This window comes from Bombina bombina, chromosome 5, assembly GCF_027579735.1.
Source record: "Bombina bombina isolate aBomBom1 chromosome 5, aBomBom1.pri, whole genome shotgun sequence".
Lineage (NCBI taxonomy): Eukaryota > Metazoa > Chordata > Amphibia > Anura > Bombinatoridae > Bombina > Bombina bombina.
Window position 1 is genome coordinate 757,961,565 of NC_069503.1, and position 26,306 is coordinate 757,987,870.

General features: G+C 38.8%; 1 protein-coding gene across 2 annotated transcripts in view; it reads right to left on the reverse strand.

The window, feature by feature from the left end:
* The window catches only part of ATP9B (ATPase phospholipid transporting 9B (putative)), a 1,400,042-nt gene that overhangs the window by 405,626 nt on the left and 968,110 nt on the right, over nucleotides 1-26,306 (reverse strand). For both annotated transcript variants that reach the window (XM_053714846.1, XM_053714845.1), the window contains exon 13: nucleotides 4,104-4,246. In XM_053714846.1, coding sequence (XP_053570821.1) covers nucleotides 4,104-4,246 — 143 coding nt within the window. The remainder of the gene's footprint in view (nucleotides 1-4,103; nucleotides 4,247-26,306) is intronic.

The window sequence follows — 26,306 nt, forward strand, 5'->3', positions numbered from 1 at the left end:
GTTTGTGATGTGGGGGTGGCGGTTTAGGGGTTAATAGTTTAGTTACTTTGCGATGTGCGGGATGGCAGTTTAGGGGTATTAGTTTATTTAGTTACTTTGAGATGTGGAGGATGGCGGTTTAGGGGTTAATAATGTATTGATGCGTGTAAGTGTACTTGTAATGTATTTTTGAAGTGTTTTGTGCAAATTTTTAGTTTTGGAAAACAGTTAACCACAGCTCTGAGATCACGGTAAAGATTGATGCTCAACATGTAAAATCAGCCCATTGAAAATGGGTCGTGGAAAGGCGAATGCGCTATCGCAAAACTTTTTTTTGTCTTACTTGTAATCTAGCCCAATATTTTTAAGTGATGAGTAGGATAAACGGATGATGATACAAAACCTGCAAAATAATAAATTAAAATATTAAATAGGAATGGGAAGCTTGAAGATTAGGCAAATTCCGCTTCAGAGCTTTGAGTAACATAAAACACTATGAACAGCTATTATTCTTAATAGGATATTATATCTTAAAGGGACAGTAAACACCAAAAATGTTTTTGTTTAAAAACATACGGCTAGATTTAGAGTTTTGTCGGTAAAGACCCGCGTAGCTAACGCTGCTTTTTTTCCCAACGCACCCTTCCAACAACACTGGTATTGAGAGTTGTCTGAGGGGCTGCGTTAGGCTCAAAAAAGGGTGCATTAAACCTAACTTAGCTCCACTTCAACCCTCAATACCAGCGTTGCTTACGGTAGTGGTAAGCTGGGAAAACGTGCTCGTGCACGATATCCCCATAGGAAACAATGTGGCAGTTTGGGCTGAAAAACAACCTAACACCTGCAAAAAAGCAGCGTTCAGCTCCTAACGCAGCCCCATTGTTTCCTATGGGGAAACACTCTCTAAGTCTGTTAACCCCTAATCTGCCGCCCCGCTATCGCGGGGTAGGGAATTTTTTATTTTGGGGGGCTTTTTTATTTTATTAGGGGGCTTAGATTAGGTGTAATTAGTTTAAACTGCTTGTAATTCTTTTTTATTTTTTGTAATTTAGTGTTTTTATTTTTTTGTATTATAGAATAGTTTATTTTATTGTATTTTATTTTAGGTAATTGTAGGTAATTTATTTAATTAATTTAATGATAGTGTAGTGTTAGGTGTATTTGTAACTTAGGTTAGGATTTATTTTACAGGTAATTATATTTATTTTACAGGCAACTTTGTATTTATTTTAACTAGGTAGCTATTAAATAGTTATTAACTATTTAATAGCTATTGTACCTAGTTAAAATAAATACAAAGTTGCCTGTAAAATAAATATAAATCCTAAAATAGCTACAATGTAATTATTATTTATATTGTAGCTATATTAGGGTTTATTTTATAGGTAAGTATTTAGTTTTAAATAGGATTCATTTATTTAATTTTAGGAATATTATTTAGTTTAATTTAAATTATATTTATGTTAGGGGGGTGTTAGGGTTAGAGTTAGGTTTAGGGGTTAATAACTTTATTATAGTAGTAGCGACGGTGCAGGCGGGAGATTAGGGGTTAATAATTGTAGGTAGGTGGCGGCGATGTTAGGGAGGGAAGATTAGGGGTTAATAAAATTTATTATAGTGTTTGCGAGGCGGGAGTGCGGCGGTTTAGGGGTTAATATATTTATTATAGTGGCGGAGAGGTCCAGTCAGCAGATTAGGGGTTAATAAGTGTAGTTAGGTAGCGGCGACGTTGGGTGGGGGCAGATAAGGGGTTAATAAATATAATATAGGGGTCGGCGATGTTAGGGGCAGCAGATTAGGGGTTTATAGGTATAATGTAGGTGGCGGCGGTGTCCGGTCGGGAGATTAGGGGTTAACAAAAAATTATTAGAGTGGCGGCGATGTGGGGGGGCCTTGGTTTAGGGGTACATAGGTAGTTTATGGGTGTTAGTGGACTTTGGAGCACAGTAGTTAAGAGCTTTATATTCCGGCGTTAGCCCATAAAGCTCTTAACTACTGACTTTTTTTGGCGGCAGGAGTCTTGTCAGTAGAGGGTCTACCGCTCACTTCTCCCAAGACTCCAAATACCAGCGTTAGGCAGATCCCATTGAAAAGATAGGATACGCAATTGGTGTAAGGGGATCTGCGGTAGCCTGGAATCGCGGTAGGGAAGTGAGCAGTAGACCCTTTCCTGCCTGACTCTAAATACCAGCGGGCGGCCAAAAGCAGCGTTAGGACCCCTTAACGCTACTTTGACGGCTAACGCCAAACTCTAAATCTAGCCGATAGATAGTCCCTTTATTACCCATTCCCCAGTTGTGCATAACCAACACTGTTATATTAATACACTTAACTTTGGGATTACCTTGTATCTAAGCCCCTGCAGACTGCCCCCTTATCTTAGTTCTTTTGACAGACCTGTATTTTAGCCAATCAGAATAATAACTCCACGGGAGTAATAATAACTCCACGGGAGTAAGCACAGTGTTATCTATGTGGCACATATGAACGAACGCTCACTAGCTGTGAAAAAGTGTCAAATGCATTAAGATAAGAGGTGGCTTTCAAGGGCTTAGAAATTAGCATATGAGCCTACCTAGGTTTAGCTTTCAACAAAGAATATCAAGTGAACAAAGCAAATTTGATGTTAAAAGTAAAGTGGAAAGTTGTTTTAAATTGCATGCCCTATCTGAATTATGAAAGTTTCATTTGGACATTACTGTCCCTTTAATACTATTTGAGAAAATGGCCTAGACCCCTGAAAAAAAAACCTTAGATCCAAACAGTTTGCTGCTCTGCAACAGTGTAGAAAACAGCTTGTTAAGGGAAAAAAACAACACAGATTGAACAAATAAACAATTCAGTAGCCAAGTTGTCAGTGTAGAAACTTTCACTTTCAAGTCCTGGTAATAAAATTGAACCTGAAACAGTAGTCTGGAGAACTAGGGAAGTAAACAAATAGTCTGTGTTACAAACAAACAGATCTGAGAAATAGCGCAAAACAAATAAGCAATAGTAGATCTTTGTCAACTAAACCTCCGTTAAAATATACTACTGACAAACATCCCTAGTGTGCTAAATGCCTGCTCCCCACAAGAAATGCTGTCCGCATAAGCCACTTAAGAGAGGGACACTAATTAAGAGGGCTCTCATAATCCAAAAGTGTATAGAACTAAACCCATAGTCAGACATCCTGTATGTCCAGTTGTCCATAGAAAGCGTTAGGCAGACACTTGCAACAAGAGATCATACTAAACATAGTGAGAAGGGTTAGCATTGTTTTTCTTTATCTGTACAAAGCAACAAACCAATAAAAACTGAAGCAGAAGGACAAGAAGCTATATACCCATATTTGATACAAAATAATATGACACATACATTAAAAATATTTTTGCTTTTAGATGGAATGCTTGTTACGTCCGACAAAGGAAGAATCATTTAATAGTTAACAGGTATGCGCTTGCACACAGACTGTAAGCAATATGTAGGGGTGTGTTTAGTTTTCTATGCCACTATTGGGACAACCCAATAAGGTGCAACCCAATTCTAATTTATTGTCCCACACAAATGTTGGTTTTTGTGTTTGAATGTTCTTTGAGAACACCCAAAATGGATTGTGAATCAAAAAAGGGAGATCTAAGCAGAATAAGCAGAGCTATTTAACTTGGTACCAGGTTGCGGTCTGCTGCCTCATTGTCACTGCGCAGCCTTGTGCATAGGCCTGTTGGATCCATGAATAAATGTAACCTTGGAAACATCCACGTTGTAAATTTCTTAATCGTGATGTGTACCTTTTACTGCCAGTAATAAACAGATATTTTCCATGAACATTAAATGATGCTACATAAAGCACAGTGGGAGCCTAACGTTTCATTATATATATATGTTTGTTTCATTAAATCTAGTCCTTTATCTTTTGTTAACAAACATGCAAGTGCATTGTGCTTCTTAAATTTGCTGAAATCGGCATTTCATTTTCCCATTGAGGCAGAACCTTCAAAAGCTGCAAATTAAATGTGACTGAAATATCTATGAATTTGAAAAAAGGAAATTGTAAAATGAACAAATATAAATAAAAAAATAAAAATGTAAATCTAATATATACCATTTATTAATTTAAAATATGTTTTACAGGTTGTAATTACCTGTTTTATCTGTAAGTAAATAAACCAATCTTCCCAACTCTTCTGGAATGGTGCTTGTTCGTACCACTGTTCTTGGGATATTCTCATCTCTCATGATCATCCATCCATAAGCAGCTTTGCCCATGTCCAGGTTAACACGTAAACTAAAAACAATAAATAAAATGTGTTATATAAAAATAAAATAAAATTATATAACATATATATACATATATATATATATATATATATATATATATATACATATATATATATATATATATATATATATATATATATATATATATATATATATATATATATATATATATATATATATATACACACATACATATTAATACTTATAGATTGATTATTGTACCTGTAAAAGCCAGGAGACAAACAGTAGATTGTTATGTGCACGCATCTAAATGAACAATTAGCACAGTAGAGATCTTTTCTATAATTATAATGATCACACTTACATGTTGACTGTTTTCAAAAAGAATAGAAGGCAATTATTATAAGTGAAATATTTACCAAACCCACTGAGTGGTGAGTAACTAGACAAACAATCACCAGTTGCTAACAAATGCACTAAAATATACATTTTATGCCCACATTTTTAAGCGTAATAGAAATAGTATCTAATACTTACTTAAAGAGACATTAAGCCCCACACTTTTCTTTCATGATTTAGATAGAGTATACACTTTTAAACAACTTTCCAATTTACTTCTATTATCTAATTTGCTTCATTCTCTTGGTATTATTTGTTGAAGATGCAGCCATGCACTACATATTTATGCAGCCACCAATCAGCAGTTCCCAAGCCTACTTAGGTATCCTTTTAGATAAAGGATAACAAGAGAACAAAACTAATTGGATAATATAAGTCAATTGGAAAGTTGTTTCTATTCACAAAATGTGAGTTTATTATCTCCCTTATTTTTTGTAATAAAGAATGGGAAATTCCAGCCATTCCTCATCCATATAAAAACAGAGAGGAATTATTATGAACACGACTCTGGAAAACAGAACAGGAATAAGATACATTTTCCCTAATGAAGTGCCTGTACTCCAAAAAACACATCAATGGATTGTTAGTGTAAGATGGGGAGATTCTGCATTTTCTCTAAAGATAGCTACTATTGTGCATTTATATCTCTGTTTTGGGACTCTGTTTTGGGACTCGAAAAGGTGTGACTTGTGGAGAATTTATATATTACTTTTAACTAGGAAGATTGATTTAAAGATAAATATAGCTTTCTTTCATATTGCAATACAGGGAGTGCAGAATTATTAGGCAAATGAGTATTTTGACCACATCATCCTCTTTATGCATGTTGTCTTACTCCAAGCTGTATAGGCTCGAAAGCCTACTACCAATTAAGCATATTAGGTGATGTGCATCTCTGTAATGAGAAGGGGTGTGGTCTAATGACATCAACACCCTATATCAGGTGTGCATAATTATTAGGCAACTTCCTTTCCTTTGGCAAAATGGGTCAAAAGAAGGACTTGACAGGCTCAGAAAAGTCAAAAATAGTGAGATATCTTGCAGAGGGATGCAGCACTCTTAAAATTGCAAAGCTTCTGAAGCGTGATCATCGAACAATCAAGTGTTTCATTCAAAATAGTCAACAGGTCGCAAGAAGCGTGTGGAAAAACCAAGGCGCAAAATAACTGCCCATGAACTGAGAAAAGTCAAGCGTGCAGCTGCCAAGATGCCACTTGCCACCAGTTTGGCCATATTTCAGAGCTGCAACATCACTGGAGTGCCCAAAAGCACAAGGTGTGCAATACTCATAGACATGGCCAAGGTAAGAAAGGCTGAAAGACGACCACCACTGAACAAGACACACAAGCTGAAACTTCAAGACTGGGCCAAGAAATATCTCAAGACTGATTTTTCTAAGGTTTTATGGACTGATGAAATGAGAGTGAGTCTTGATGGGCCAGATGGATGGGCCCGTGGCTGGATTGGTAAAGGGCAGAGAGCTCCAGTCCGACTCAGACGCCAGCAAGGTGGAGGTGGAGTACTGGTTTGGGCTGGTATCATCAAAGATGAGCTTGTGGGGCCTTTTCGGGTTGAAGATGGAGTCAAGCTCAACTCCCAGTCCTACTGCCAGTTTCTGGAAGACACCTTCTTCAAGCAGTGGTACAGGAAGAAGTCTGCATCCTTCAAGAAAAACAGAATTTATGCTTACCTGATAAATTACTTTCTCCAACAGTGTGTCCGGTCCACAGCGTCATCCTTACTTGTGGGATATTCTCTTCCCCAACAGGAAATGGCAAAGAGCCCAGCAAAGCTGGTCATGTGATCCCTCCTAGGCTCCGCCTACCCCAGTCATTCGACCGACGTACAGGAGGAAATATGCATAGGAGAAATCACATGATACCGTGGTGACTGTAGTTATAGAAAATAATTCATCAGACCTGATTAAAAAAACCAGGGCGGGCCGTGGACCGGACACACCGTTGGAGAAAGTAATTTATCAGGTAAGCATAAATTCTGTTTTCTCCAACATAGGTGTGTCCGGTCCACGGCGTCATCCTTACTTGTGGGAACCAATACCAAAGCTTTAGGACACGGATGAAGGGAGGGAGCATATCAGGTCACCTAAATGGAAGGCACCACGGCTTGCAAAACCTTTCTCCCAAAAATAGCCTCTGAAGAAGCAAAAGTATCAAATTTGTAAAATTTGGCAAAAGTGTGCAGTGAAGACCAAGTCGCTGCCTTACATATCTGGTCAACAGAAGCCTCGTTCTTGAAGGCCCATGTGGAAGCCACAGCCCTAGTGGAGTGAGCTGTGATTCTTTCAGGAGGCTGCCGTCCGGCAGTCTCATAAGCCAATCGGATAATGCTTTTAAGCCAAAAAGAAAGAGAGGTAGAAGTTGCTTTTTGACCTCTCCTTTTACCAGAATAAACAACAAACAAAGAAGAAGTTTGTCTGAAATCTTTAGTGGCCTCTAAATAGAATTTTAGAGCACGGACTACGTCCAAATTGTGTAACAAACGTTCCTTCTTTGAAACTGGATTCGGACACAAAGAAGGTACAACTATCTCCTGGTTAATATTCTTGTTGGAAACAACTTTCGGAAGAAAACCAGGCTTAGTACGCAAAACCACCTTATCTGCATGGAACACCAGATAGGGCGGAGAACACTGCAGAGCAGATAACTCAGAAACTCTTCTAGCAGAAGAAATTGCAACCAAAAACAAAACTTTCCAAGATAATAACTTAATATCTACGGAATGTAAGGGTTCAAACGGAACCCCTTGAAGAACTGAAAGAACTAGATTAAGACTCCAGGGAGGAGTCAAAGGTCTGTAAACAGGCTTGATTCTAACCAGAGCCTGAACAAACGCTTGAACGTCTGGCACAGCTGCCAGCCTTTTGTGAAGTAAAACAGATAACGCAGAAATCTGTCCCTTCAGAGAACTTGCAGATAATCCCTTCTCCAAACCTTCTTGTAGAAAGGATAGAATCTTAGGAATTTTTATCTTGTTCCATGGGAATCCTTTAGATTCACACCAACAGATATATCTTTTCCATATCTTATGGTAAATTTTTCTAGTTACAGGCTTTCTAGCCTGAATCAGAGTATCTATTACAGAATCTTAAAACCCACACATTGATAAAATCAAGCGTTCAATCTCCAAGCAGTCAGTTGGAGGGAAACCAGATTCAGATGTTCGAATGGACCTTGAACAAGAAGGTCCTGTCTCAAAGGTAGCTTCCATGGTGGAGCCGATGACATATTCACCAGGTCTGCATACCAAGTCCTGCATGGCCACGCAGGAGCTATCAAAATCACCGAAGCCCTCTCCTGGTTGATCCTGGCTACCAGCCTGGGAATGAGAGGAAACGGTGGGAATACATAAGCTAGGTTGAAGGTCCAAGGTGCTACTAGTGCATCTACTAGAGTCGCCTTGGGATCCCTGGATCTGGACCCGTAACAAGGAACCTTGAAGTTCTGACGAGAGGCCATCAGATCCATGTCTGGAATGCCCCATAATTGAGTTATTTGGGCAAAGATTTCCGGGTGGAGTTCCCACTCCCCAGGATGGAATGTCTGACGACTCAGAAAATCCGCTTCCCAATTTTCCACTCCTGGGATGTGGATTGCAAACAAGTGGCAGGAGTGATCCTCCGCCCATTGAATTATCTTGTTCACTTCCTCCATCGCCAGGGAACTCCTTGTTCCCCCCTGATGGTTGATATATGCAACTGTCGTCATGTTGTCTGATTGAAACCTTATGAATTTGGCCTTTGCTAGATGAGGCCAAGCTTTGAGAGCATTGAATATCGCTCTCAGTTCCAGAATGTTTATCGGGAGAAGAGATTCTTCCCAAGACCACAGACCCTGAGCTTTCAGGGGTTCCCAGACCGTGCCCCAGCCCACCAGACTGGCATCGGTCGTGACAATGACCCACTCTGGTCTGCGGAAGCTCATTCCCTGTGACAGGTTGTCCAGGATTAGCCACCAACGGAGTGAATCTCTGGTCCTTTGATCTACTTGAATCGTCGGAGACAAGTCTGTATAATCCCCATTCCACTGTCTGAGCATGCACAGTTGTAATGGTCTTAGATGAATTTGTGCAAAAGGAACTATGTCCATTGCTGCAACCATCAATCCTATTACTTCCATGCACTGCGTTATGGAAAGACGAAGAACAGAATGAAGAACTTGACAAGAGCTTAGAAGTTTTGATTTTCTGACCTCTGTCAGAAAAATCCTCATTTCTAAGGAGTCTATTATTGTTCCCAAGAAGGGAACTCTTGTTGACGGGGAAAGAGAACTTTTTTCTATGTTCACTTTCCATCCGTGAGATCTGAGAAAGGCTAGGACGATGTCCGTATGAGCCTTTGCTTTTGACAGAGACGACGCTTGAATCAGGATGTCGTCCAAGTACGGTACTACTGCAATGCCCCTTGGTCTTAGAACCGCTAGAAGGGACCCTAGTACCTTTGTGAAAATTCTCGGAGCAGTGGCTAATCCGAATGGAAGTGCCACAAACTGGTAATGCTTGTCCAGAAAAGCGAACCTTAGGAACTGATGATGTTCCTTGTGGATAGGAATATGTAGGTACGCATCCTTTAAATCCACCTTGGTCATAAATTGACCTTCCTGAATGGTAGGAAGGATCGTTCGAATGGTTTCCATTTTGAACGATGGAACCCTGAGAAATTTGTTTAGGATTTTGAGATCTAGAATTGGTCTGAATGTTCCCTCTTTTTTGGGAACTATGAACAGGTTGGAGTAAAACCCCATCCCTTGTTCTCCTATTGGAACTGGATGAATTACTCCCATCTTTAACAGGTCTTCTACACAATGTAAGAATGCCTGTCTTTTTATTTGGTTTGAAGATAATTGAGACCTGTGGAACCTTCCCCTTGGGGGTAGTTCCTTGAATTCCAGGAGATAACCTTGAGAAACTATTTCTAGTGCCACGGGATCCTGAACATCTCTTGCCCAGGCCTGAGCAAAGAGAGAAAGTCTGCCCCCCACCAGATCCGGTCCCGGATCGGGGGCCATCCCTTCATGCTGTTTTGGTAGCAGTGGCAGGCTTCTTGGCCTGCTTACCCTTGTTCCAGCCTTGCATCGGTCTCCAGGCTGGTTTGGGTTGAGAAGTATTACCCTCTTGCTTAGAGGATGTAGAAGTAGAGGTTGGTCCGTTTCTGCGAAAGGGACGAAAATTAGGCTTATTTCTAGCCTTAAAAGACCTATCCTGAGGAAGGGCGTGGCCCTTTCCCCCGGTGATGTCTGAAATAATCTCTTTCAAATCAGGACCAAACAGTGTTTTGCCCTTGAAAGGGATGTTAAGCAATTTTGTCTTGGAAGACACATCCGCTGACCAAGACTTTAGCCAGAGCGCTCTGCGCGCCACGATAGCAAACCCTGAATTTTTCGCCGCTAATCTAGCTAATTGCAAAGCAGCATCTAGAATAAAAGAGTTAGCCAATTTAAGTGCTTGAACTCTGTCCATAACCTCCTCATACGAAGATTCTTTATTGAGCGACTTTTCTAGTTCTTCGAACCAGAAACACGCTGCCGTAGTGACAGGAACAATGCATGAAATTGGTTGTAGAAGGTAACCTTGCTGAACAAACATCTTTTTAAGCAAACCCTCTAATTTTTTATCCATAGGATCTTTGAAAGCACAACTATCTTCTATGGGAATAGTAGTGTGTTTGTTTAGAGTAGAGACCGCCCCCTCGACCTTAGGGACTGTCTGCCATAAGTCCTTTCTGGGGTCGACTATAGGAAATAATTTCTTAAATATAGGGGGAGGAACAAAAGGTATGCCGGGCCTTTCCCATTCCTTATTTACTATGTCCGCCACCCGCTTGGGTATAGGAAAAACATCGAGGGGCACCGGAACCTCTAGGAACTTGTCCATCTTACATAATTTCTCTGGAACGACCAAATTGTCACAATCATCCAGAGTAGATAATACCTCCTTAAGCAGTGCGCGGAGATGTTCTAATTTAAATTTAAATGTTACAACATCAGGTTCAGCTTGTTGAGAAATTTTTCCTGAATCTGAAATTTCTCCCTCAGACAAAACCTCCCTCCTGGCCCCTTCAGATTGGTGTGAGGGTATGTCAGAAACGTTATCATCAGCGTCCTCTTGCTCTTCAGTGTTTAAAACAGAGCAATCGCGCTTTCTTTGATAAGTAGGCATTTTAGATAAAATATTTGCAATAGAATTATCCATAACAGCCGTTAATTGTTGCATAGTAATAAGTATTGGCACACTAGATGTACTAGGGGCCTCTTGTGTGGGCAAAACTGGTGTAGACACAGAAGGGGGTGATGCAGTACCATGCTTACTCCCCTCATCTGAAGAATCATCTTGGGCACTATTATTATCTGTGGCATCATTGTCCCTACTTTGTTTGGACACTATGTCACAATTATCACATATATTTAAATGGGGAGACACATTGGCTTTCATACATATAGAACATCGCTTATCTGATGGTTCAGACATGTTAAACAGGCTTAAACTTGTCAACAAAGCACAAAAAACGTTTTAAAATAAAACCGTTACTGGCACTTTAAATTTTAAACAGAACACACTTTATTACTGAATATGCGAAAAAGCATGAAGCAATTGTTCAAAATTCACCACAGTGTCTTAAAGCCTTAAAAGTATTGCACACCAAATTTGAAAGCTTTAACCCTTAAAATAACGGAACCGGAGCCATTTTTACATTTAACCCCTATACAGTCCCAGGTATCTGCTTTGCTGAGACCCAACCAAGCCCAGGGGGAAATACGATACCAAATGACGCCTTCAATAAGCTTTTTCAGTGGTTCTTAGCTCCTCACACATGCATCTGCATGCCTTGCCTTCCAAAAACAACTGCGCATTAGTGGCGCGAAAATGAGGCTCTGCCTATGACTAGAGAAGGCCCCCATCTGAAAAAAGGTGTCCATACAGTGCCTGCCGTTTTTTAACAACAATCCCCAAGATTATAATAACTATAAAGAGTTATAATCTGTCAAATATGCTTAGCAAAGTAATCATTTTAGCCCAGAAAAATGTCTACCAGTTTTATAAGCCCTTATAAAGCCTTTTATTATTTTGCTTAATCTAAGAAAATGGCTTACCGGTCCCCATAGGGAAAATGACAGCCTTCCAGCATTACAAAGTCTTGTTAGAAATGTGGCCAGTCATACCTCAGGCAGAAAAAGTCTGCCAACTGCTTCCCCCAACTGAAGTTACTTCATCTCAACAGTCCTGTGTGGAAACAGCAATCGATTTTAGTAACGTTTGCTAAAATCATCTTCCTCTTACAAACAGAAATCTTCTTCTCTTTTCTGTTTCAGTTTCAGAGTAAATAGTACATACCAGCACTATTTTAAAATAACAAACACTTGATTGAAGAATAAAAACTACATTTAAACACCAAAAAACTCTTAGCCATCTCCGTGGAGATGTTGCCTGTGCAACGGCAAAGAGAATGACTGGGGTAGGCGGAGCCTAGGAGGGATCATATGACCAGCTTTGCTGGGCTCTTTGCCATTTCCTGTTGGGGAAGAGAATATCCCACAAGTAAGGATGACGCCGTGGACCGGACACACCTATGTTGGAGAAAACATGATTTTCATGCAGGACAATGCTCCATCACACGCGTCCAAGTACTCCACAGCGTGGCTGGCAAGAAAGGGTATAAAAGAAGAAAATCTAATGACATGGCCTCCTTGTTCACCTGATCTGAACCCCATTGAGAACCTGTGGTCCATCATCAAATGTGAGATTTACAAGGAGGGAAAACAGTACACCTCTCTGAACAGTGTCTGGGAGGCTGTGGTTGCTGCTGCACGCAATGTTGATGGTGAACAGATCAAAACACTGACAGAATCCATGGATGGCAGGCTTTTGAGTGTCCTTGCAAAGAAAGGTGGCTATATTGGTCACTGATTTGTTTTTGTTTTGTTTTTGAATGTCAGAAATGTATATTTGTGAATGTTGAGATGTTATATTGGTTTCACTGGTAAAAAATAAATAATTGAAATGGGTATATATTTGTTTTTTGTTAAGTTGCCTAATAATTATGCACAGTAAGTCACCTGCACACACAGATATCCCCCTAAAATAACTATAACTAAAAACAAACTAAAAACTACTTACAAAACTATTCAGCTTTGATATTAATGAGTTTTTTGGGTTCATTGAGAACATGGTTGTTGTTCAATAATACAATTAATCCTCAAAAATACAACTTGCCTAATAATTCTGAACTCCCTGTATATTCAAAAATGGGGGAAAGGGGTAGAGGTCACTACAAAAGCCATCCAAATTATGCATTTGTGAAAAAAATAAGTCTATTACCAAGTGTAAGGAAGCACTGTGTTCCAGCCAATGCTCACTTGTCAAGGTTTAAACAAAACTGGCAAAATTTAGTAGAAAGATAGTAGAATTCGACCTTACCTTAAAAACTGGAGCCTTTATCATTAGGCCATAATTCTTAAATTATGTAAAGAAATAAAAAAATCACATACGCAAAAATTATTTCTAGACCATGGAAAAATATCTAAACACAATGGTGATGGGCAATCTTGCTGTAACAGAACACTTAAAGAGAGGAAAACTTGGGCATTTAGATAAGTAAGGCTGTATTAATAAAAAACATTTTTTATGTGTATATTATTTTTTTGCTGCCTAGCTTGGGTTTCATAGTGGGGAACATATTTGGGGTTTATAATGGCTAGAATGGGAGGGGGCGGCCTTGAAACACAGGAGGGCAGAGAGTGCAGGTCAAGCAAAACAGCTAGAAGCATCCGGCTGAAATATCCTACTGCACAGTCTATCAGCTATCTGCAAATCTTTAGCAGCCATAGAAGTTGGTAGCGCAAGTGACAGCAGTGGGACTCACCTCCATCCACAATCTAATGGGTATTACTAGGGCTGAAGGGCACTGATAATCCTACAATCCTCCAACTTTTGATATATTGCAACATATCAGTGCACTTTATTTTCCTGGATGGTGTCTGGTATATCTATCTATCTATCCTATATTATTGCACAGTACCACATATCTAACATCGGTCTACTCTACGTGCATACCTATACATTAAAGTGTATAGATGGCCATAATTTTATCCCAATATGTCCTATTTCAGTGTATAGATAATTGACATAATTATACAGTGCAGTGTGTTCATTTTCAGTGTATAAATCTTCGGCATCATTATGTATCACATATGTATTTCATGATTCAGATGTTGAGGCCCATTTATCAAGCTCTGGATGGAGCTGGTGGGCCCGTGTTTCTAGCGAGTCTGCAGGCTCGCCAGAAACAGCAGTTATGAAGCAGCGGTCTAAAGACCGCTGCTCCATAACTCCGCTGCTCCATAACTCTGTCCGCCTGCTCTGAGGAGGCGGACAGAGATAGCCACAATTCAACCCGATCGAGTACGATCAGGTTGATTGACACCCCCCTGCTGGCGGCCAATTGCAATGCTGAATACGGAGAGCGTATTGCTCTCCACATTCAGCGATGTCTGTCAGACCTGATCCACACTGTTGGATCAGGTCCGACAGACATTTGATAAATAGGCCTCATAGACTACAATTTAATTTTTTTCCCAATTTACTTCTAATATCAAATTTGCTTCCTACTCTTATTATTCTTTGTTAAAGAGATATCTAGATAGGTAACGTGCACATGTCTGGAGCACTACATGACAGAAAATAGTGCTGCCATCTACTGCTCTTGCTAATGTATAACATTGTTGCAAAACCGCTGCCATATAGTACTGCAGACACGTGCACACTCCTGAAATTACAATCCTGCTTTTCAAGGAAGGATAACAAGATAATAGAAGTAAATTGGAAAGTTGCTCTATCTGAATCATGAAATAAATATTTGGGGTTTGTGCCCCTTTATACAGTGCAGCATATATGTTATCATTGCATACATACTCTGCATTAAATATAAAGTGCAGCATGTTTATTAGTGTATAGACGCCTTGCATTATCATATAGTGCAGTGTTGTGTTCATTAGTGTATAAATGTTCATTATCATCACGCTACAATGACACAAGTGTGAGTTGTACTGGTCCCTTGTCCAAAACCTGCCAGTACTCCACTGCCAGTTAATGTGATCTATCGTAGGGCTTGAGCAATGTATCAAGATGCATTTGCAGCTTTTTAGAACTTGCAGTTCAGGCTTATGAGAGTGAGTTTGCAACCACCTAGATGGCAGAGATAAAACACCTCAAACTCACTTGTTCGGGGCGATTGACAGGACTTGCTCTCATGCAATTGGTTGTCCAGGAGCAGAGGGCCGGACTGAACAGAGCTCTTCTGCAGTATTAAATTTTGCCAAGTGGCAATTGCGGGTGGACAAGTTCTATGCTTGAGATCCTGTCCGCCTACAGCTTGACACATTTTCCTGTTAGACATGCTAGTATCAGTCTAGGTGTAATGGTTGAAAAGAAAAGAGGTCTACCTGTCCCCAGGTTCATGTGTTTTATATATTGTCACCACTGTTTGATTCATTATGCAGAGCCACCACGGATTTGCTATGCTGTGCAAAGCCACCACTTTATGTCATGCAAAAATGAATCATTATAACTATTACAGGATTAATAAATCATATTAAGAGTCAAAAGTTTGATGTGTTATTGGAAAAGAAATCTATTTTCTGTATCATAGATAAAATAGTTATCTATATCTGCTTAACACATCACTAGAACATTTTGTTAAGAAGCAATAATGGCGGGGTATACTATATCTACTGTGAAAAAATATGTCTTCGTCTGAGTAGCCAAAAATCCTAGAACTGGCCCAGATGTGTATTCCCATGTATAAAATTATTTAAAACATCTTTTTCTGTTTGGTGTGCGCTAGTGGAGCACTTACACTCAGGTGCGCTATTTAAGGGGCAAGTGTACAATGACCTTTTGTCTAGTTGTATTCATTTCTGCCTTCATTTTGGTTGTCTCCTATCCCCATCCTGGCCATTTCTCCCTACAGCATCTTCATCATGTTCCTGCTATTCAGCCAAAAACTAGGAGCCAAAATGTATTTAACTATGATTTAAACAAAATAATTTTGTCATTCTACATTGGGAGGCTGTCTGCAAAAGCGTATTTGACTATTCTTCATTCGGTCTCCATGGAGCAGAGGCTACTCGTCTGGTAAAGTTATAGGTTCTGTTTTTTGCTACTTTTGTTTTCAAACCTGTTTGCTGTGTGTAATTGTTTGTTAAATCTTTTTTTTTTATATAATATGGAAGCTTCATTGATAAATTCAAGTTAACTTTTCAATGCAAATAAATCAATACTTAAATATGACTTGAATTACAGAGCTGGATTGGAGGAAAATAAGAGTCCATGTGAATGCTATTCCACAACTTTACTGCTGAATGTCCATAAGAGTGCTCATCCATAATGGGTGAGAGAAGAAGAGAGTCCAGTATAGGAAGAGAAGAACATGAATGCCTCATATATTGCTTGCATATGTTTTAACAATTTTAAATATAAATAAACAAAACATATAGTTTAGCTAAATAACATTTTCATCAACTATAACCAATTGTTATCTGGTTCTTGGAGAGTAGAGTAGCCAGACTGAGGTTACCTGGAGATAGAAATTAGAAAGGCAGGTGAGAAAAAGTATTAGAGGTAAATAAATAGGAATGGGGGGGGGCACATGTATTCACTTCTCAAAGGGGGGAATTGGAAAGTGAAATGGTTCAAGACCCGCGTTAGGTAGCTGTTAGTAGATTATTTTAAGTACAGAGTTAGAGAGGTTTACCCTCCCACAGCAAGAGTATGACCTCATGGAGGCCAGGCTTTTCTATTTTTAGGTAATGGTATCTTTCCAAATGAAAGAGGTTGGTAACATGTGTCTTCCACTCAAGAAAGCTCAGGCTTAGTGATGATTTCCAGTCTCGAGGGATCATCTCTTTGGCCCCATTAAGCATTATAATAAACGGTGAAAGCTCAGGCTTAGTGATGATTTCCAGTCTCAAGGGATCATCTCTTTGGCCCCATTAAGCATTATAATAAACGGTGATCTTCTGGGTTTATCATTAATCTTTGTGAGGTTGTGATAGAGTAAGTGTTCAGGCTCAGGCTGGAATGTTAATACCAGTTTTCCATTCATTTCTGCAAAGACCTCCCTCCAGAACCGATTGAGAGTGGGACAGTTGCACCAAATATGGAGCATGGTTCCCTCTCCTCCGCATCCTTATCAGCAACTTCCTACTATGTTGGGATATATCTACTACAACTATTGGGGCGTCAAGTACCACCTACTCAAAAATTTATATTGGAACTCTTGGGTTCTAGCTGAAATTGATGTTTTTTGGTTAGATCAAAGATTTTGCACCAGTTCCCTGTGCCATCCATGTATGTAACTAGGAATGGATTTGTGCTTGTGTGTGAGGAGGTAGTGTGATACATGGGCATAATGATACCATGATGTGAAAAGCATTAGATCCAATCCCCTGAATTCTCCCTGGGAGATAGCGTTAGAGATAGCAGTATAATTTAGAAGTTTTGCATTTTTGGTGGAAGTGTGTATACCAATGACTGTTTTTTTTTTCTTCTAATGGGTATTAGTGGGGAACATGGAGTGGAAATATGACTTTGCGTGGCAATGGGTCTATCCCATTCATAAAAAAATTATTTAATCAAAGGGTATGAGGTCTGGCGTTGTACTGAGGGAATCCAATCCAGGGCACCAACATTTCCTCTACATAGGATATCAGCGATTAGTTGGCCTTATGAGCGGGGTGATGGCTCCATTCAAGCAGCTGTTTATATACATGGAGGTTAGGGACTCCCAGACCTCAAAGATTATGTGACTTATATAGAGCTTGTTTATTTATTCTAGGTTTTAGCCCCTGCCAGATGTAGGATTCCATTGCCTTTTGTATTTGTTGGATATATGGACTGGAGGGTGACAAAGGAAGGGTTTGCAGGATGTATAAGACTCTGGGAGGACATTCATCTTCACCACACTTGTAATTAGTGTCAACTAAATCTGTGATATGGGGTTTCATAATGATTCCCAGTTAACAAAGCTCATTATGGACGAATTTGATGGGACAAGAACCTTGAATTTTAGAGAGGTTGGTTTGAGCTCTGATTTGTTCAAATTAATGTGAACATTGGATATGGAGCCATAATTTTTAAATTCCTCCAGCACTTCTGGAAAGGACTTTGTAATATTAGTCAGCATAAGCAGGACATTGTCCGCGTACATAGCCAATGTGTATTCTTTATTCTGTACCTTGATTCCTTATATTCTAGGGTTGGACCAAATTTTGCAAGCTAGAGCCTCTATAGTCAGGGCAAACAAGAGGGGGGGAGGGATAAAGAGCAACCTTGTTTGTAATCTTAAAGGAGTCTGAAAATATGCAGTTGACATATACTTTAGCATTGGGGGAAGAGTAAAACGAGAAGACCATATTCATGAATTTTGACTTGAAATTAATTTTTGATAGTGTAGAGTGCATGAAGGATTAGTTGACCCGGTTGAAGGTTAAACGGATTGATCTATCACGTGCATATGTGACTAGCTGGAGTACCTTAAAGGTGTTGTCTTTAGCCTCTCTATTTGGAATTAACCCTACCTGGTCAGGTGATTTAAGTTTGGGCAGAAATTTATTGAGTCTATTGGCTAACAGTTTGGCAACAATTTTGATATCTGTGTTAAGCATGGGGATAGGACAATTTTTTTCCGGTTTTGTAGAGGGATTGCTGGGTTTAGGCATCACCGTAATGTGGGCTTCTAACATTGAGGAGGGCAGGGAGCCCAAATTAGATAATTGGTTAAACATTTTTAAAAGATGTGGAGCTACAATGTGTTGGTAAAGGTTTTATAGTATTTAGAACCCAGACCGTCTGGACCTGTGCATTTTCCCAAGGGCAGATCCTTAATGGTGTTAAGAATCTCAGTATGTGTGAATAGTGTCTCTAATGAGGTTGCGTCTTCCGCAAAAGTGTTGGGAGATCCATAGTAGACAGGTACTTATGTATGGGGGATGTTTGGGAAAAGTGAGGGGATCTCTCCTTTCATGATGTGGTGACTGGTTGTATGTTATATAGCAAGTTGTAATAGTCCCTGAATGTGTTTGCTATAGATTTCATGTCTGTTTGTTTTTTCCTCTGGGTATCAATGAGGTTGTGGACAATGGCTTTAAGTTTCCTACGTGGGAGGGCATGAGCCAACATTCTGCCTGCTTTGTTGCCTTGTCTGAAGTATCTTTGTTTCAGCAGTAGCGCTTTCCTCTGAAACTCCTCCTGTAAATGGTGCAGCAAGCCGGTTTTGGCTTGTTCAAGGGCTGTAGAGTAAGTAGGGTTTGAGGGATGTGATTTATGTAGTCTCATATTGTGAGAGTTGGGAGAGGAGAGATTGGAGGTGCTCCATCTTTAATTTAGCGTATTTGGTCCTAACTTTAGAACAATATAAAAGGTTAAAAAAAATATGTCCCTGTTTGTAACTGAGAACAGGTCATATTACCCCACATCCACCAGAATTTGTAACACAGACAAAAAGACCCCTAGGTCCCTGAGAAACCTGAAAAAAACTTGGAAAAGGAGGAAATGGCTTGAACATCAGACCTCCTTTTAAATGTAGCTTTAGAAAAACTAAAATAAGTAATGCTTGCTTCTATTGACAGTAACTTTTGGCTTGTTTCTAAGAACTATAAAACCTTTTCCCATTAGTAATGTCTGAAATAATTCTATTTGGGGGCCAAAAAGACATTACAGAATATTAGAAATAAAGTCTCAGAGCTATAATACTGATTTATCAGAGGAATATATGGAATAAAACTATGAAGAACACCACAATTTTTGTTCAGCCTTCTACCATTTCTCAGAAATTAAGCCAGAAATAATGGATAAAATATAAAACATCCTTGCAACCTTAAATCCAGAATTAACTAATACATCTACCTAACAAATGTAATACCCCCTCTTTAAAATGTAAACCAGATAACAGTGATATGAACAGTTTGTATCTTCATCTGCTTAATAAAAAAGACATGGTTTTACTCTTATGCATCCTAAGCCTAGAAAGAGAAGAAATGTCAGAGGAATTATAACTTATAGCTGATGATCATTCTGAATATGAAGAAGCATAGGAAGCAATAGGCTTAAGTTTTCTATGAGACACCGAACAGCAAGGAGAAACATTATGCTTCCTGGGAGGACTATTGGACAAATATGTCTGCACTCTGAATACACTTGGGCAAAATTATTATTTAAAGGGACAGTGTAGTTAAAAAAAAATTATTGTTTAAAAAGATAGATAATCCATACCCATTCTCCAGTTTTGCATAGCCAACACAGTTATATTAATATACATTTTACTTCTGTGATAACCCTGTATCTAAGCCTCTGCAGACTACCCCCATATCTCAGTGCTTTTTACAAACTTGCATTTTAGCCGATTAGTGCTGGTTCCTGCATAACTCCACGAGAGTGTACACAATGTTATCTGTATGGCTGACATTAACTAGCACTGTCTGGTTGTAAAAATAATAATAAAATGAACTGAGATAAGAGGCGGCATGCAGGGGATTAGACACAGGCAGAGATTTAGATGTTTAGAGATTATAAAGAATATTAATATAACAATGTTGTTTATCCAATGCTGGGGAATGGGTAGTTAAGACGTTATCTATCTTTTTAAACAATAAAAAAAATCAAGTAGACTGTCCCTTAAGATTGATATAAAGGATATAATTTAAGGATTTTCCATAGAACACATCCCCACAGAAAACTTCCCCAGACAATAAAGGATAAAGATAAGTGAAAATTTAATGAGTGTGTGTATAGCATCAAAATTGCATTGTCCTATTGATGAAGTAACAAGCCCCACTCTTATTTTCCTCATTGCTGATCTTCAAAGCCATAATACAAACAGCACATGGGATAAAACTGCTGAAAGACACTCAATATATGACTTTCTTTGTACAGTTTAAAACTGCATCTGAACTGCTTGTACTAAACATTTAAAGAGGCAGCAACATAATTTTGTGGAAATAACCCAAAGAATAGAAAAAGGCACAGCAGTGATAAATCGGATACATTCATGAAAAAACAAAACAATTTATGCTTACCTGATAAATTATTTTCTTTCGGAATGATGATAGTCCATAGAGTCTATAACATGTGTGACATAATTTTTGCCACTAGGAGGAGGCCAAAGACCCACATAAGAGCTTAAATTCCCTCCCATCTTTTCTCAGTTTAACCCAAAGCCGAGCAGAGAATATGAAACAGGTAGGAAAGACAAATGTTTCTATAGAGGTGCAAATTAGATATGTCACCCCAAAAATTGAAATGCGTGGGGCCTATGGTCTATCATCATTCCAAAAGTAAAGAATTTATCAGGTAATAAGCATAAATTATGTTGTTTTTTTTCATATAATGATGATAGTCCATAAAGCTCCATAACATGGGGGATTAATACCCATGAAGATAGTATATGTTATGGAAAAGGTGGGACAATATTCAGGCAGTTCCCATTTATCAGATACTGTGGCCTGACGGACTTTCCTGCCACAAGCTTCTTGTGAAGAAGCAAAAACATCAAAGTAACATTTTTTTTAAAGGTATGCAGAGCAGACCATGTTGCAGCTTTGCAAGGCTGCTTCAAAGATGCATAATTTTGAAAGCCTAGGAAATTGCAACTGATCGCGTAGAATGCGCTGTGATACATTCGGGGGGGGGGGGGATTTCTCACCACCAAGAAGGCCTTGTGATTACCTGTTTGAGCCAAGAGGCCAAAACTACAGTAGTAGCCTTCTGTCCTTTAAGAGTCCCAGAGTATTGAATAAACAACTGGAAGATTATCTGAATTCCTTAGTAGCTTGAAGATAGAACTTCAATTTTATGACTACATCAAGGTTATGAAAACGTTCCATAGAGTTTGCAGGATCTGGAAAAAAAAATCTCCTGAATGATATTTTCAAAAGAAGATAATCATTTTTAGTATGAAGTACAGATTTATCTTTGTAAAAAAAAACAACAACTAAAAACTGGAGAATCACAGGACAAAGCTGTTAACTCAAACACTCCTAGATGAGAAGATTGATAACAAGAAAAGCACTTTCTAAGATAAAAGTGATATCAATGGAGTGCATTGGTTCAAATGGAGGACCTTGCAAACAAACCAAACTAGTTTCAAATTCCAGAGCAGATAAATAGGTCTCAAAACTGGCCTAATTCTTACAAGCGACTGGACACAGGTTTGAACATCAGGAAGCATAGCTAACTTTCTATGAAAGCGAATAGATAAAGCAAAAATTTGGCATTTTAGGGAGCTAGCAAGCCTTGTCAATGCCATCTTGTAAAAACTGAAGAATTCTAGAAAGCCTAAACACATACTAAGAAAATCCTCTGGAAAAGCACCATTCAAAATATGCCCTCCAGATATTGGATAAATTATTTGGTTTTAATCATTATGTCAATAACTGAAGCAGTGAAACCTCTATGTTTAAAAACTAGGCATTCAACCACCAGACAGTTAAACTTAGAGAATTGAGATCATGATGGAAAAAAGACCCTTGTCATAGAGGAAGAAGCCAAAGAAGAGATGAAGACATCTGCACTAGAGCCACATAACATGTTCTGCGGGGCCAGGCTGGAGCAATCAAGATTACCAAAGCTGAAACGTGATTGATTTGAGCAATAACCCTTGGAATATGTAGATAAAAAAGTTATGCTAAATAAATAATCCATGGACACACCAGTGCAACAATCATTTGAGCCTTTGGAGCTCTTGATCTTGTACTATGCAGTGTAAGATTGTGAATTAAATGGGAGGCCATCAGATCTATGTCAGGTAGACTCTATTTGATTAATAATTGATCAAAGATGTCCTGATTGAAAGACAGCTTTTCTGGATGGGCCGACTGCCAGCTGAAATAATCTGCTTCCCAATTGTTCACTCCTGGAATGTGAACTGTTGACAGGGAACTTTGATTCCTCTCTGCCCAAGACAGAATTCTGGACAATTTCTGCATAGCCAGTGGACTGTGGGCACCCCTTAATGATTTATGTAGGCCACTGCCATGATATTGTCCGACTGGCAACAGATAAACCCTTCCTGTTTCAAGAGGAGCTAGGACTAAAAAGCCAGAATAATCTCTCAGAGTTCCAGAATGTTGATTGGTAACCTCGCCTCCAGAGGACACCAAACTCCTTGCGCTCTTCAAGAATTCCAGACCACGTCCCAGCTTGCAAGACTGTCATCTGTAGTCAAAATAGCCCAAATGGGCAAAGAAAGGATGCACCAAGGGTCAAAGAAGGGTCTTTAATCCACCATGAGAGTGACTGTCTGACATACAAGTAAACAGCAATCTGCTGTTTCAGATAATTGTGTGACCACTGATTGTACTTAGACAGTTGAAGGGGTCGCAAGTGGAAGTGGGCAAAGGAAACAGCGTCCAAAGCCTCAACCATGTGGCCCACTACCTCTATGCATAGAGCTACTAATGAAAATGAAACCTTTTGTAGGGACAGACACGCTTACTGAAGCTTTTTTCTGATTGACTCCATCAGGAATAGATGGATTAGGACAGAATATATGATGACTCATAGAAAGGACACTTGTAGCTAGAGATAAAGAGTTCTTTGGAACATTGATTCTCCAACCGTAGCCTTGGAGGAAAGACAGAGCCTTTGGGTTTGAGCAATAGCTAGACACAGAGAAGATTTGCAAATAAACATAATAATGTACAAAGAGGGTTATCAGTAGATGACTTTAAAGTGTTGACACTGATGTCAGTGGGGACAAATTCCGTTTGCTCCATAGGGTGTAATTGCAGGGTATAAAAGGACACCAAACATAGACTGATGCCAGACCTCCCCCTTCCAGACCCAATGGTTTTCTTAAAGGGCCATTCACCAATTTTCTTGCCAAAAATCCACAGAGCTGCCACAGGTCCATAAAGGGTACCAGTTTTACCTGATGGTGTCCCTAATAAAAAAGGGAATCCAGAAACCTAGTGTGGCATGACGAGAACAGGCTAAGTCCACTGGCTATGCTGTACCTGTGTCAGAGAACCTACAAATAGCCTCTGGGCTGAGTGTATGCTATGGTAAGTCACGTACCTGAAGTAGCACCTCTCCACCGACTTACTCACTAAGCTGCAGTGGTATCCAGTAGAGAGCCCATCCAGTGCTGGTAAGTGCACCGCAGAGGATATCTGAAGGAAATACCTGTATCCAACAGTAGGAGGCTAAGGACAAGTTCCCACAATGCATGAGGGTAGTTGTGGCAGAAGTCCTATACTGTGAAATACTGTGCACAGCACAGGGCATTCCTTATGTCCCTGTATCATTCATTTGCTGTGACATCTCTTTTTACTTCTTTGTGAATATGTCCCAGGGATAAGGGTTTCACATTGTTCTGAGCTCCCAAACATTAATCCATGAGCAAGTACCTTTAGCACCTTTATTCTAAACTTTCTCCTGAGAGGCTAAGAACTAAGGAGAGATGGGAGGGAATTTAAGTTCTTGGCCTCCTCCTAGTGAATTATATCCCACATCATCCACATGTTATGGAGCCCTATGGACTATCATCATTATACCAAAGAAAACAATATAACTGTAATTACTACAAATCAAATAAATACTTGAGATGTATTCCAGAGCAGGACTAAACCAACTGGATGAAATCAGATGGCGATAGATAAAGACAATGAAAAATAAATAACATGCTGGAAAGCTCTTGATACTATCCTGGCTACTCAAGCAAAATCCTGCTGTATAGGTGAGAGTAACAGTAAGCCACATTTTATAAATACAATGTGGAAACCACAGGAAAACAACTTTCTAGTTTACAGGGGTGTTTGTCATTTGGACCTCATGCATAGTCTGGAGGGGCTGGTTTAGCAATAGTGAATGAGCTGTACTTCAGATGAAGCTCCAGCTCAGCCAACTTAAAACGACACTGTGACTGAACCAAAAAAAAATATTTAGTGAATCACATAGAGCATGACATTTTAAACAACTTTCTAATTTACTCCTATCATCAAATTTTCTTCATTCTCTTGGTATCTTTATTTGAAATGAAAGAATGTAAGTTTAGATGCCGGACCATTTTTAGTGAACAACCTGTGTTGTCCTTGCTGATTGGTGGATAAATTCATCCACCAATAAAAAAAGTGCTGTCCAGAGTTCTGAATAAAAAAAAAAGCTTAGATGCCTTCTTTTTTAAATAAAGATAAAAAGAGAACGAAGAAAATTGATAATAGGAGTAAATTAGAAAGTTGCTTAAAATTGCATGCTCTATCTGAATCACGAAAAAATTTGGGTTCAGTGTCCCTTTAACTATGAAAAGGTAGAAACTAAAATCTACCCAGAAAGGGAAAGAAACCTATATGAAGGTGAGGGAACTTCCTCCACCAAAATTCTGGTAGACTTTTCTGCCTACCTAATTAAACAGTGGTCACCTACTCAATTTTACCAGATTATGAGTGCGTGAGAGAAATAGATAAATTTAGGCACAAAATTGCTTAAAGTACCATTGTACTCTACAACTTTCTCTCCTTTAATGTGTTTCCAACGGTCCATTTTACTTGCTGAAGTGTATTTAATTGTATGCTACAGCTACTTTGCCTTTATTTGTTTTTGGAAATAGCTACCTCATCTATACTGAAAATGTGAGTAACAAATGTTTCTCTCTAGAAATCAATGTAAATAGGAGAAAATAGCCCTGAATAATCTCCCAGTGGCGGGTATGAGGGAGAGAAATATTTTGTATGTGAAATAGCTGCTTGTGTTTATTCAACCCCCTACAGCCATAATTAGCATTTCAGTACGTAACATAAATAGCATTAATATCTGTTTTACTTGCAGGCTCAGCCCAATGTTATGCACAGATCCTAGGTGAATGATTTAATGAGAAAAAACAACTATTTCAAATAAAGAAATAAACATGAAAGAACATTTCCCCATTTGTGTAATACTCTGCAGTAGCTATAAATGTAAATTGGGAAACAAATGTTATAGTACATTGTCCCTTTATACCAGGTAAATTATTTTGTACAGTAGGTCTAGATGTAGGATACCAGCTGCAGGACAGCTGTAACAAAGGTCAGCAAATGGCTGGGCCTTCCTTGCTGCCCAGGACACCACACTGAAAGTGTTTTTTATCTAAGAAAACAAACATCAGCTGGTACAGCCCATGCCACCATATTCCAAATATATTAAAACAGAACTGAGGCCAAAAGGAAGATAAGGTTTACATAGAGGAAAGAAAAGGATTCCCAAACCTTTAGGAGTCTCCTACCGAACCAAACCTAATTCAAAGTGGAAAAAAGCTATAGCTTATCAGCTTATCAGTATGAACTAGTATTTTACCATGAAAATATTACAAACTATAGATTATAACTTTAAACAGATTTAAAAAGTGTCTGATATTAAGGTGTAATGTCATTAATAACACAATTGAAAATAAAGTTTTCCAGTTAAAGGGACACTGTTCAGAATTATTAGAACACAAATATGAAAAATAGAATAGCATCTAAATCTAAAAATTCAAGGCCCATTATGCTGTTAAAAGTAAATATATATATATATATATATATATATATATATATATATATATATATATATATATATATATATATATATAACACAGATATTCACATTAATGTTTGTATATAATGTATACACATTGCAAACATGTATACTGTATTATATTTTCTTTAATAGTACCATATCAAAAGGAT